General features: G+C 37.6%; 2 protein-coding genes across 2 annotated transcripts; one reads left to right on the top strand and one right to left on the bottom strand.

Moving 5' to 3' along the window:
* Positions 1–219: 219 nt before the first annotated feature.
* LOC127084448 (alanine--glyoxylate aminotransferase 2 homolog 2, mitochondrial) lies at positions 220–2,751 on the top strand. Its single transcript, XM_051024894.1, has 9 exons — positions 220–609; positions 706–1,107; positions 1,201–1,344; positions 1,481–1,660; positions 1,748–1,973; positions 2,052–2,165; positions 2,239–2,325; positions 2,435–2,527; positions 2,573–2,751. Exons 1-8 carry the CDS (start codon positions 373–375, stop codon positions 2,476–2,478), a joined length of 1,434 nt encoding a protein of 477 aa, XP_050880851.1. The 5' UTR covers positions 220–372; the 3' UTR covers positions 2,479–2,527; positions 2,573–2,751.
* A 6,070-nt stretch (positions 2,752–8,821) lies between these two features.
* Positions 8,822–10,710, bottom strand: LOC127080520 (uncharacterized). The gene is made up of 3 exons (XM_051020841.1): positions 9,900–10,710; positions 9,616–9,819; positions 8,822–9,570 (listed from the first exon to the last, which is right to left on the bottom strand). Exons 1-3 carry the CDS (start codon positions 10,708–10,710, stop codon positions 8,822–8,824), a joined length of 1,764 nt encoding a protein of 587 aa, XP_050876798.1.
* Positions 10,711–12,913: the final 2,203 nt, after the last annotated feature.

The raw sequence follows: 12,913 nt of genomic DNA, 5'->3' as shown, positions 1-12,913 counted from the left end.
TTACACAATATTTTTTTAAATGTTCCGAATATATATCTCCGAAATAAAAATAATCCAACTTATAAGACACCTCTTAAAATGACCTTTATTGAATACGTAAGAGATGCATCCAAAGTTCTCTGAGTTAAAATTGTCTCGCCTAATCCTCATTATGTGAGGTGCTTGTGAATGGGTCTTTGTAATACAGTAGTCAAGCTTAATTCACTTTAAATTCATCTCACAAAGAATAAATTTTACAAAATTAATTTACTTTGAAATCATTTTTTTCACTCCAAAACTAAACAAATCCTAAAATGACATGTAAAAAAGGCTTCATCACTCCAAACATAGTACAATGAAGTCTGAACTACACGACACTCAATATCGCTAAGGATGCCGCTACGACATTTTACCAAACAGATAATGTGGGACAAAATTTGCAGGTGGCAACGCCGTGTGTTCTCCACCGTAACACGAACACTAAGCAATGAAGACGGTGTCGAGTTTCTTCCCAAAATTCCACACTTTACTCACACTCCAGCTCCCTACAATGGCCCTTCAGCATTCCATCTCTCAAAAAGAAGAAAACAGTATCTCCCGACTTTCATTGACACCTTTTACACTCACCCGGTAAGCAGTTCCAAATTCCACACTTTTGTTCTTTGATGAAATGTTTTTGCATAAAAAACTATACTTATTTTACTTTAAATGGTGACATGCTTGCAGTTAAATCTGGTGGAGGGTAAAATGCAATATGTGTATGATGAAAATGGTAGAAGATACCTTGATGCATTTGGTGGAATTGCTACTGTTTTGTGTGGTCATTGTCACCCTTATGTTGTTGAAGCAATTGTTAATCAGACGAGGCTTTTGCAGCATACTACTGTTCTTTATTTGAATCATGCTGTTGTTGATTTTGCTGAGGCACTTGCTGCTAAAATGCCTGGAGAACTTAAGGTTGTTGTCTTCACAAATTCTGGGACAGAAGCCAATGAGTTGGCTTTGATGATGGCAAGGCTGTACACTGGCTACCATGATGTCATTTCCATAAGAAATGGTTACCATGGAAATGCAACCTCCACAATGGGCGTCACTGCTCAGTTTTTTTATAAGTTTAATGTTGTGCAGGTGACAATTTTTGTCTCTTCTAGTTAAAATCTGTTATATCACCAATTTTAAGGTCACCAAAACTAATAAAACTTATTGTGTATTTGGTAGTAGACAGGAGTTCACCATGTCCTTAACCCGGATCCGTACCGAGGAGTTTTCGGTTTGGATGGAGAAAAATATGCAAATGATGTTCAAGAGGTAATTAACTATGGAACTTGTGGTCATGTAGCTGGCATTGTTGCTGAGGCCATTCAGGTAATACTAATATATGTTACTACTAGTATATGAAGTACGACACAAACTAAAATAGGATATTGACATGGATACAGACACAGACACGTGAAAAACGATAATAAACTATTATATAGTGAAAGGTTGATGCTTGACACAGGGAGTAGGTGGAGTGATAGAATTGGCACCAGGTTACTTGCCAGCAGTTTATAGCATCATCAAAAAAGCAGGAGGACTCTTTATAGCTGATGAGGTTCAGTCAGGCTTTGGTCGAACTGGTAGTCATTTTTGGGGCTTTGAGGCACATGGAATTCTCCCGGATATTGTTACAATGGCAAAGGTGAACATGCTTTTTAAGGATTAAGCAACATTGGTTGGAGAAAATATGCATCTCTTGTAACATTATTATTATCTATGTTCGTATCAGGGAATTGGAAACGGCGCACCTATTGGTGCAGTGGTAACAACACCTGAGATTGCAAAAGTTCTGAAATACGCGTGCTTTTTTAGCACATTTGGAGGAAATCCTGTTTCTACTGCTGCTGGATTAGCTGTTCTCAATGTGATTGAAAAGGATAAACTTCAGCAAAATGCACATGTTGTTGGATCATATTTAAAGGACCGTCTTAAGTCACTTATGGAAAAGCATGAGAGTAAGCTTCTTTTCTCTTGCATCTTTTGTTTGTTTGGATTATCAATACTATTGGTACTAACATGAATTTTTATGGCAGTAATTGGAGATGTGAGGGGAAGGGGAATGTTGCTAGGAGTTGACCTTGTGAAAGATCGGCAGCTGAAAACTCCTGCGAAAGACGAAAACCTGCATATCCTTGAACAGATGAAAGGTCTAGTTCTAATGGTTCTATCTCTTTTTAAATCAACTTGTTATATCTCGTTCAAGTGTTTTTTGTTTTTCAGATATGGGAGTACTAGTTGGAAAAGGTGGATTTTATGGAAATGTTTTAAGGATTACACCTCCACTTTGCTTCACTAAGGAAGATGCAGGTTGATTGTCATAATTCATCAGCATCATCACCATTTTCTTTTGATTCCTGATACTCTATTTTGCTCTTGTTTTGTTTGCTAATTCAGACTATTTTCTTCATGATTGTAGATTTTCTAGTAGATGTGATGGACTATACAATGTCAAAGATGTGAAGCATATGCAATATCAAAGTTCTGGGAGATCCATTATTATTATTATTATTATTATTATTATTATTATTATTATTATTATTATTATTATTATTATGTGTTTGTATCACTTACTATTCCCACCCTATTGAGTTTGAAGCCACTTGCTAAACAAACGCATCATAGTCTAACTGTTATTTGACTAACTGTCTCAAGAGGAATGATGACTTCACAACATTCTTTCATGTATCAAATTGTAGCAATACTAAATGAATGTGGGACACTCTTAAAATGATCTATGAATGCACTCTTAAGACCAACCGTGTTAGGATGAACACATTATACCATGAGTATGAGTTACCCAGACTCTGTTAGAATTAATTCATTTTCAAAAACTTGTAGATAAAGTTTGTTAGAGAGTATTTTAGTATTTTCATTAAGTCCTACTTATATTTAATCAAGTGAGTGGTGTGAACAAATATTATCAATATTCCTTTTGCAGTATGTGTGTGCATTTGTTGTAACTGTTTGTTAGAGTATTGAAAGTTTGATATTATTCTCTTTTCTCTCTCTTATTTTTCATTGTTCTTCTTTATCACATTGTGCACCAATAATTGGTATCAGAATTTGGTTCAGATCCACAAGGAAACACGAGTGAAATGGTGAGGTGTTGTTTGATTGATTTCTGTTCGGAGAATTTGTGTTAAATTTCTGATCAGAATCGTAAGAGAATCACATGTCTTGATTCTGCGGGATTGGGAAACATTGTGTTTAGGTGAAATCTGAGTGTATTTCATAAGGTTCAAGATGAATGTAAACGGTAATCTGAGTGCTAAGCTTCCAATGTTCGATGGCAAGAACTGAAATCCTTAGATGATTCAGATGTGTGTGTTGTTTAGAGCTCAAGATGTTCTTGATCTCATTATTGACGGTTACACTGCACTTCTAGAAAATGCAACGGATGCACTGAGAAATGCTCAGCATGATCTGAGGAAGAAGGATCAGAAGGTGTTGTTATACATCCATCAGTGTATGTGTTTAAGAAAATCGCTTATTCAACGACGATGAAAGTTGCGTGGGACACACTGGTGCGGTGTTACTGCGGTGATGCATTAGTGAAGAAGGTGAAGCTTCAGTCTCTATGTAAGTAGTATGAGAATCTCAGCATGAAAAACAATGAGAAGGTACCCGATTACATCTCTAAAGTGATTCTGATCACAAATGAATGAAGTCGTGTGGAGAAACTCGCTCTGAAGAAAGTACCATTCAAAAGGTACTTATATCTCTTATTCCTCAATCTGATTACATCGTTGTAGCAATTGAACATTATAAGGATCTGTGCACCATGAGAATAGAAGAGTCGCAAAGCAATCTAGACGCGCAAGAGTTGCGTCTGACTGAAAGAACCTCTGAGAGAGAGGTAGAGCAGACTCTGAAAGCTTCTTTTGTCAAGAAAGACCAGAAGCAGTCTTGGTCAGAAGCCAAGAAAAGACACGGTAGGTCTTAGAAGTCAGAAACCTTAACGTCTGGGATTCATAGGGGAAATGAGGAGTATAACAAAAGAAAAGCTCAATGTTTCTGTTGTAAGAAGTTTGGCCACTTCGCTGTAGATTATTGGTCAAACAAGGAGAGGAAATTAGAAGAAGCAAATATAGCTAGAAGTTCTGATGATGAACATGTGCTATGAATGGCTTCTGATTCTGATAGTGCGTCTCTAGAAGACTAGTGGTATATGGACACTGGTTGTTCTAACCCTCTTACTAGAAATAAGAAATGGTTGGTTGATTTTGACTCTAGGAAAATGACTAATATTATATGTGCTGATGATAAGTATCTGAATACTGAAGGAATGGGGAATGTTAGAGTGATTCTGAATAATGGAAAATCTGCGTTAATTCAGAATGTCTGATATGTTCCTGGCATGAAGAGCAATCTGATGAGTGTAGGTCAATTAATTGAAAAGGGATTCCCAATTACCCTGAAGGACAATCTTTTGAAGTTGTATGATTGTAATCAGAAGCTTATTATATAGTCAGAATAGGGAAGGAATAAAACATTCAAGGTGAATTTAAAACTGCCAACTCTAAATGCCTTAGCGCAATAAGTGCTGTGAAGGAAAGTGAGTTGTGGCACAAAATATTTAGTCATTTAAACTTCAGAAGCTTAGGGCATATGAATTCAAATAAACTGGTACGTGGAATTCCTGCAATTAAGAAACCAGAAAAGTCATGCAATGTGTGCATGAGAGGGAAGAAACCAAGACTGCCATTTGCATCAAAAGTAGCTCCAAGAGCAAAATATGCTTTAGGAGTAGTGCATTCTGATGTGTGTGGACCATTTCCAGAACCTTCACTAGGAGGGAATAATACTTTGTCATTTGTAGATGAGTTCAGAAGGATGACATGTGTATCCCTTACAAAGTTCAAACACGAGGTGTTTGCTGAATTTAAGAAATTCAGAATCAAGGCTGAGAAATAGAGTGGTCAGACTCTGAAGATACTCAGAACTGATGGTGGAGGTGAGTATAACTCTACAGAGTTCAAGAAGTTCTGTGAGGAGAATGGAATTTAGCATGAAGTGATTGCTCCATATAATCCTCAACACAATGGTCTTGCTGAAAGGAGAAACTGAACTTTGCTTGATATGGCAATGAGCATGTTGAAGGAGAAGAAACTTCCTAACACTTTATCGGGAGAAGTTGTTGCCATTGCAGCATATGTGATCAACAAGTGTCCAACCAAGAAGCTGAAGGAAATTGTTCCTTTTGAGAGGTGGACTGGAGATAAGCAAAGTGTGATTCATTTCAGAGTATTTGGTTCTATCTATTATAAACACGTTCCAGATGCTACTAGAAAGAAGTTGGATGACAAAAGCAAGGTGATATTACTGATGGGGTATCACAATACAGATGCTTATAAGCTTTATTGTCCATTAACTAATAAGGTTGAAGTCATCAGAGATGTTGTTGTGAAAGAGTCAGAAGTATGGGATTGGAGCAAGTCTCAATCCAACTCTGGTGTAGTGTTAATTTCTGAAGATATTGATTTTGATTCTGAAGATGAGTCAGAACCTAAAAATGACTCTGAGAGTGAGTCAGAATCAGAAGGTGAGATTGATTCTGAGGAAGAATCTGATTCTGATCTAAATTCTTGATGGTGATTCAGATTTTGGTGGTAGTCCAAATTCTGGTTAGTAGACTCTAAACCCGTGAGTATGAAAGAAGCTCTCAAGCAGAAAGTATGGCTGAAGGCCGTGAAATAAGAACTTGATGCCACATAGAGAAACAAGATTTGGAAGCTGACAGAACTTCCAAAGAACAAGAAAGCCATCAGCATGAGATGAGTTTATAAGGTGAAGCTAAAGTCAGATGGATCAATTAGAAAACACAAATAAAGGTTAGTTGCGAGAGGTTTTATGCAGAAACTTGGGTTAGATTACTTTGAAGTGTTTGTGTCTATAGCAAGACATGAAACAATCAGGTTGGTGATTGTAATAACTGCTAACATGAATTGGCCTTTGATGCATTTAGACATGAAACATTCACTTCTTAACGGTATATTAGAAGAAGAGGTTTATGTGTCACAACCTCCTGGATTTGAGAAAAAGAATCAAGAAAGGATGGTGTACATATTACACAAAGCTTTGTATGGACTGAAGCAAGCCCCTATAGCTTGGAATCTGAAAATTGATTGATTTTTTAAGAAGCGGGGATTTTAGAAATGTTAGATGGAGTATGATGTCTATGTTCAGCATACTTCTGAAGGAAATATTATTCTGGTGTATTTGTATGTTGATGACATGTTGCTAACAAGAAGTTGTGAACATGAGATAATTATATTCAAGAAACATTTGATGAATGAGTTTGAGATGACTGATCTAAGAAATATGGTTTATTTTCTAAGGATGGATATTATGTACTCTCAGAAAGACATAATTTTACATCAACTGAAATATGAACTTGAGTTTCTGGAGAGATTTGAGTTGCTGAATTGTAAAGTTGTTGTCACACCTGTTGATATAAATCAGAAATTGGATCTGATTCTGATGGTGATGATGTAGATGCGACAACGTTCAAGCAGTTGGTAGGTTCTCTGAGGTATTTGTGTAATACCATACCTAATATTTTCTATGCAGTTGGAATAGTGAGTAGGTTTATGAGTAAATAAAAATGGTCTCATTACCAAGCTGCTGTCTGAATTTTAAGGTACTTAAAGGAAACTCTGAAGTATGGAGTTTTGTTCCCTTCAGGTGCTAAAACTGACTCAGAACTTATGAGTTACTCAGATTCTAATTGGTGTGGAGACAGACCTGACAGAAGAAGTACTTCTGGGTACTTGTTTAAGTTTCTGGGAAGTCCTATTTCTTGTTGTTCTAAGAAGCAACCGGTTGTTACTTTGTCAATCTGTGAAGCAGAATATATTATAGGTGTTGTGACTGCATATCAAGCTGTGTTGCTTCTGAATTTACTACAGGATCTGAAGATCAAAGTAAACAAGCCTCTGAAGCCGATGATTGATAATAAGTCTGTAATCAATCTTGCCAAGAACCTAGTGCTGCATGGGAGAAGCAAGCATACTAAGACTAAATATCACTTTCTATGTAATATCCCATATAATATACGTCTAGAATATACATTATACACAACATTAATTGGTACTGATCCAACATAAGTGCATAATGGCATCATTATATACACATGTCCAAACTAAAAACGTCAATGGGACATGTCATACAATAAATACTAATAATAAAATCTAGGAACTATGTACAATATCTTCATTATACACAACTCCACAACAGAAGGTCACAATAATCAGCATCCCTTGAAACATCAGTAGACAACTCCACATGAATAATATAGCCTACTGAAATTCTGGTATCAGATATGAGATGTCGAAGGTAATGTCACGACATTAATATCTGAACAACAGATGAAATATAAACAGAGTAAAATTATTAAACAATTGAAAAACGACACAGGCAATTGTTAACACAGTTCGGTGCAAACACACCTACGTCTGGGGGCTACCAAGCCAGGAAGGAAATCTACTAAACAGAATTAGTTCAAAGACTCTCAGTAAACAACTTCAAGTTGCAGTCTTTTCACCTAATCTCTACCCATGTGACTTCTATCTAAGAACTCTTAGATATGAGACCCTACTCACTCCCCCTCAATCACAGCAGTGATACTAGAACAAATACCACAAATAAAGAAGACACACTTCAAGGACACACACTTGATCTTGTTTAAAAGTTTTAATCAAGTAAACAAATACACTCGTACTTCAAAGCTTAGAATGGACAAATTACAACTCAAAACTCAGTCCAATTCACACATCAACAAGATGAATGAATGGATCACAATTCACAAACGTACATTAGGCTAACAACCCTAATACTCACTGACTTCAACGTTCGTATATTCTCTGTCCAATTACATAGGGTTTACATGGTCTTTAAATAGAAGCTTTCTGAATGGGCCTGGGCAACATGGAACCCTAATCCTATCTAACGCGTATTCCCTAGGAATTAGTAAGAAATCATTCCTCTTCAGGAAACAGAATATTTTGGCTTTAAATAGAATTACTCCTTGAGTAACACATGCAATCTCCACATAAGCACACAAAGACTTGCATGAAAAGCGCAACAACAAAACACATAACATTCAGAATGAATGTTCTGTATGCACATGTATTAACATTGGGTCTGACATCTTGAATAAATCCTACACAACCATATTAAACACCCTGCAGAAAGCTGATATCACATGTCAAGACTACAAGCGTGACATCTTGTGATAACACTAAGTTTTACCGAAATTGATGCCAATATATAGAACCAACAAACTCCCCTTTGGAAAATTTTGGCTAAAACAAACAATAGATCACACGTTCACAAGAAATCAATCAAGGTATCAGTTCAACAACAGAAGTAAACATACACACATTACTAGCAAAAATAATAACTAGTAAACACACAAGTGCTTGTACTCAGAACACACCATCTCCCCCTTCGGCTAGTTCACAACAAGCAACAACCTGCTTCACACAGACAGAACACCATAAAATTCTCCCCCCTGTATCAGACAAACAGAGCAGCAACAACAACAGAGCAACAACAACAAAGATACTCAGCTACATCATCTATAGCTATTTCTCCCCCTTCTTATCCAAAAAAGACCAAAGAGACAAAATAAATGTCTATCTAGTCATTAACCGAAAACCAGAAGTTAAAGGGTTACAACACCAAGTACATAACCAGTTGTAAGCAAGCTGAGAAACAAATCAACAAAGTAAAACCAAAAATAAGGAAATCCACCAAAACAGCAAAAAAACCATCAACCCAATAGGGACCAAAGTCAAAGGAGCTACTCAGTAGAGCTTGAGCTTGCAGCTTCATCAGCACCAGGAAAAAAGTTGTCACTTGTGTCATCATTGTTAGCAGACCTCTCACTAGAGGTGTGGGCTTCAGTTTCATCTTCATGGCTAACATTAGCATGTTCAATATTTTCACCCTCAGCCTGCTCCAAGCTTGCAATCAAGGCTTCTAACGATTGTTTTCTAGATGTGGCTACCCTTATCCTTTCACCTAGATCTTTCTGTGTCTCCTTAAGCTCAACAATTGTTCCAACTTTTGAGGTTGGCCTTTTCATGGCAAATGTCAGGACAATATCCTCGATATGACTTCCTTCAAACAGTTTGTAGTGCACAGATATAACAGGTTTTCTTCTACTAGGTAAGTCATTAGAGCATAGAATACCAGGATGTTGATTCAAGATAATACCACAGATCATAGAGGGAAAAGCAATTGGCAGCTTAACTGCATTAGTAGTTGCATGCTTGATGATTTGTTCAAACATAAATCTACCATAGTCAAATTTCACTTTTGTTCCAACAGCAAAAATAAACCTCCCAAGCGTATTAGCAATGGTGGAGATATGGTTGGTAGGGACCCAATTAGCAGCTCCTATTTTATGCAGGATAACATACTTGACAGTCAACTTCCCAGTAGGAAGATGCTTTTTAACAAGCCAAACTTTCACCTGCCTAGCTGTAATCTCCCTACAGACCTGATTGTTTGTAACTTCTAGTTCTCCTGCACCCTCATTATCTCTGCCTAGAAAATGATTAATAACAGTAGGAGAAAATGTTATACACTTACCCCTCACATACACCTTGCAGAATTCCTTGCTGTTCTTATCAGAAATATCCTCAGGAATGTTGACAATAAATTCCTTGACTAAACCTTCGTAGCATTGAGAGAACCCAGCAATAGTCTTCAATAGCCCAACAACTTTTATCAGGTCCATGACCTCCTTGACATAAACAACATCTTTTCCCAACTCCCTTCCACAGCTACCCTTCTCTGAATCACAAATTTCCACTTAGCAGCTCCATCCTCAAGATGGAAGGAGATGTTATCCAAATGAACAGCAGGGACTTTACCAGGAGACTTCCTAATAGTGGTTTTCTTCATAGGAGAGATGTCAGGGACATATTCCTCAACATCCTCTTCAGGCTCAGAATCATCTATGACCTTCCTCTTCTTTACTTCAACCTTGCTCCATGGTTTGGAGGGACCAATACCAGCAGTCTTCTTAGCTCTTCTAGCTGACATAAGTTCAGCCACAGGTTTTCCTTTGCGAGTCTTCATGCGTTTAGCCACACTTGGCTCTATGTGATGAAGTAAGCTTTCCTCTTGATCATCAGAGCTACCATCCTCTAGATCAATCACAACATTTGCATCATCATGCTTCTCAAAGTGGGAAGCATTGGCAGTTTTGGAGGCCACAAATTTCCCTTTTTCAGACACGGTTTTCCCTAGAGAGCATAATCCTTCAGCAGCCAAATCCTTTTTAGAACTGGAGGAATCGTCATCCTTATTACTATGTTGTTCAACCTCAGGAGAGGGGTACATTTGAGAAAGGGGAGTAGAAACTCCCTTCACAGAGTGGCCTTCATTAAGAATTCTAGTGACTAGGTCTCTTATAACACGACCAGTGTAGTGTGTATCTTCCTTAGAGTTAGTGGCAGGAGTTGAACCAGAAGGAATACAAGAGGGGTTAGCTTGATTGGAGCATGCAGAAGCTGAGGCATCAATGGAGATTGGTTGGTTCAAATCAATGTCCGTGCCGAGAGTAATAGAGAGAGGAGCAACATCCAGAATCTCATCATCAGGGATGCCCATGGGAGGAGCACTAACCTTTGGAGTAGACTTAGTATTTTTAGAAGAAGATGTATCTTGATGTTGTGACATTTTGGAGTTTTTCTGGAAAAGGTAATGTTGCCCTAACAGAGGAATGTGGAGAAAGAAAAGGAAGATGGAAGAGTTGAAGTAGGTAATGATGTTATGGGGGTAGAATGTGAGGATGGTATTTCTAAAACAAGGCGAAGATTTACCATAATGGGGGCACTTCATTTTAGGCACATAGACAATAATTTGATTACTTTTTCCACTCCATATTAATTGCTACAAGTATTCATAAATGCAAATCCCTAATTTTCCTCTCAGGAATTCAAACTGATTTGCATCCAAAGCCTTTGTAAAAATATCAGCTAACGGCATCTCAGTAGCAACATGCTCTAAAACTACAGTCTTATCCTCCACAAGTTCTCTAATAAAATGGTGATGAATATCAATATGTTTGATCCTGCTGTGTTGAATAGGGTTCTTTGAGATGTTTATAGCACTCAGGTTATCACGGTACAATGTCATGACATCTTGTGTGACATTGTATTCAGTCAACATTTGTTTCATCCACACCAGTTGAGAACAACTACTTCCAGCTGCTATGTATTCAGCTTCAATAGTAGACAGCGAAACACAATTTTACTTCTTACTAAACCACGATATTAAGTTGTTCCCCAAGAAGAAACATCCTCCTGATGTGTTTTTCCTATCATCAGCACTACCACCTCAATCAACATCACAATATCCAGACAACACAGATTCAGATCCATGAGTGTATAGCATCCCATAGTTACAAGTGCCATTGACATATTTCAGGATCCTTTTCACTTGGTTTATATGGCTCACCTTTGGTTCAGCTTGATATCTAGCACATACACCTACTGCAAAAGCAATGTCAGGTCTGCTTGCTGTAAGATATAGCAGACTCCCTATCATTCTTATGTAGAGACTTTGATCCACACTGACCCCATTTTCATCTATAGACACCTTCAGATGAGTAGGAGCATGTGTCCTCTTATGGCTTGCATTCTCCATGCCAAACTTCTTAACGATATTCTTGGCATATTTACTTTGAGATAGAAAGATAGAATCTTCCATCTGCTTGACTTGCAGGCCAAGAAAATAGGTCAGTTCTCCAACAAGGCTCATTTCAAATTCAGACTGCATTTGCTCAACAAAATGTCTAACCATCTTACTTGACATCCCACCAAACACAATATCATCCACATAGATCTGAGCAACCATGAGCTTTCCTCCTTCATCTTTGACAAATAAAGTCTTATCAATGCCTCCCTTTTTGTACCCATTGTCAATGAGAAACACTATGAGTCTCTCATACCAAGCTCTAGGAGCTTGTTTCAACCCATAAAGAGATTTCCTTAACTTATACACATGCTTTGGAAGATTTGGGTCTGTGAATCCCTTTGGTTGTTCAACATATACTTCCTCATTCAAGTAGCCATTTAAGAAGGCACTTTTCACATCTATTTGGAACAGTTTAAACTTCAGAATACATGTCACTCCTAGCAATAATCTAATGGACTCTAGGCGAGCTACATGAGCAAATGTTTCATCAAATTCAACTCCTTCAACTTGAGTGTATCCTTGTGCTACCAATCTTGCTTTATTTCTAGTAACCACACCTTTTTCATCAGATTTATTCTTGTAAACCCACTTTGTTCCAATAACATTTATTCCTTCAGGTCTTGGAACCAATTCCCATACTTCACTTCTCTTGAATTGGCCTAACTCTTCCTACATGGCATTGATCCAGAATTCATCAGTTAAGGCTTCTTTAACATTCTTAGGCTCAATCTTTGACACAAAACAGGCATGTGAGATCACTTCCCTTGATCTAGTGGTGACCCCTTTATTTGGATCTCCTATAATGAGATCTTTAGGATGATCCTTCTGAATTCTGCTAGAGGGTCCCTTATTTACTTGATCAGCTTCAGGTTCAGCCTGAGTGGACTCACTCTCGCTACTTTTATCAGGGAGTTCAGTTGGGGCATCATTCAAAAATGTTTCAACATCGTCTGTGACATCAGTCTCTTAATCATCAACAACAACGTTGATAGATTCCATCATAACTCTAGTTCTGGAATTAAAAACTCTAAAGGCTCTGGTCTTTGTTGAATAGCCCAGAAATATTCCTTCATCACTCTTGGGGTCCATTTTCCTTCTTGGTTCACGATCAGCCAGGATATATCATTTACTACCAAACACATGGAAGTATTTGACAATAGGTCTTCTTCCCTTCCAGACTTCA

Source organism: Lathyrus oleraceus, chromosome 5 (assembly GCF_024323335.1).
Source record: "Lathyrus oleraceus cultivar Zhongwan6 chromosome 5, CAAS_Psat_ZW6_1.0, whole genome shotgun sequence".
Classification (NCBI taxonomy): Eukaryota; Viridiplantae; Streptophyta; class Magnoliopsida; order Fabales; family Fabaceae; genus Lathyrus; species Lathyrus oleraceus.
The sequence above is the reverse complement of the archived record's forward strand: the minus strand, read 5'-3'. Positions and strand labels throughout refer to the sequence as shown.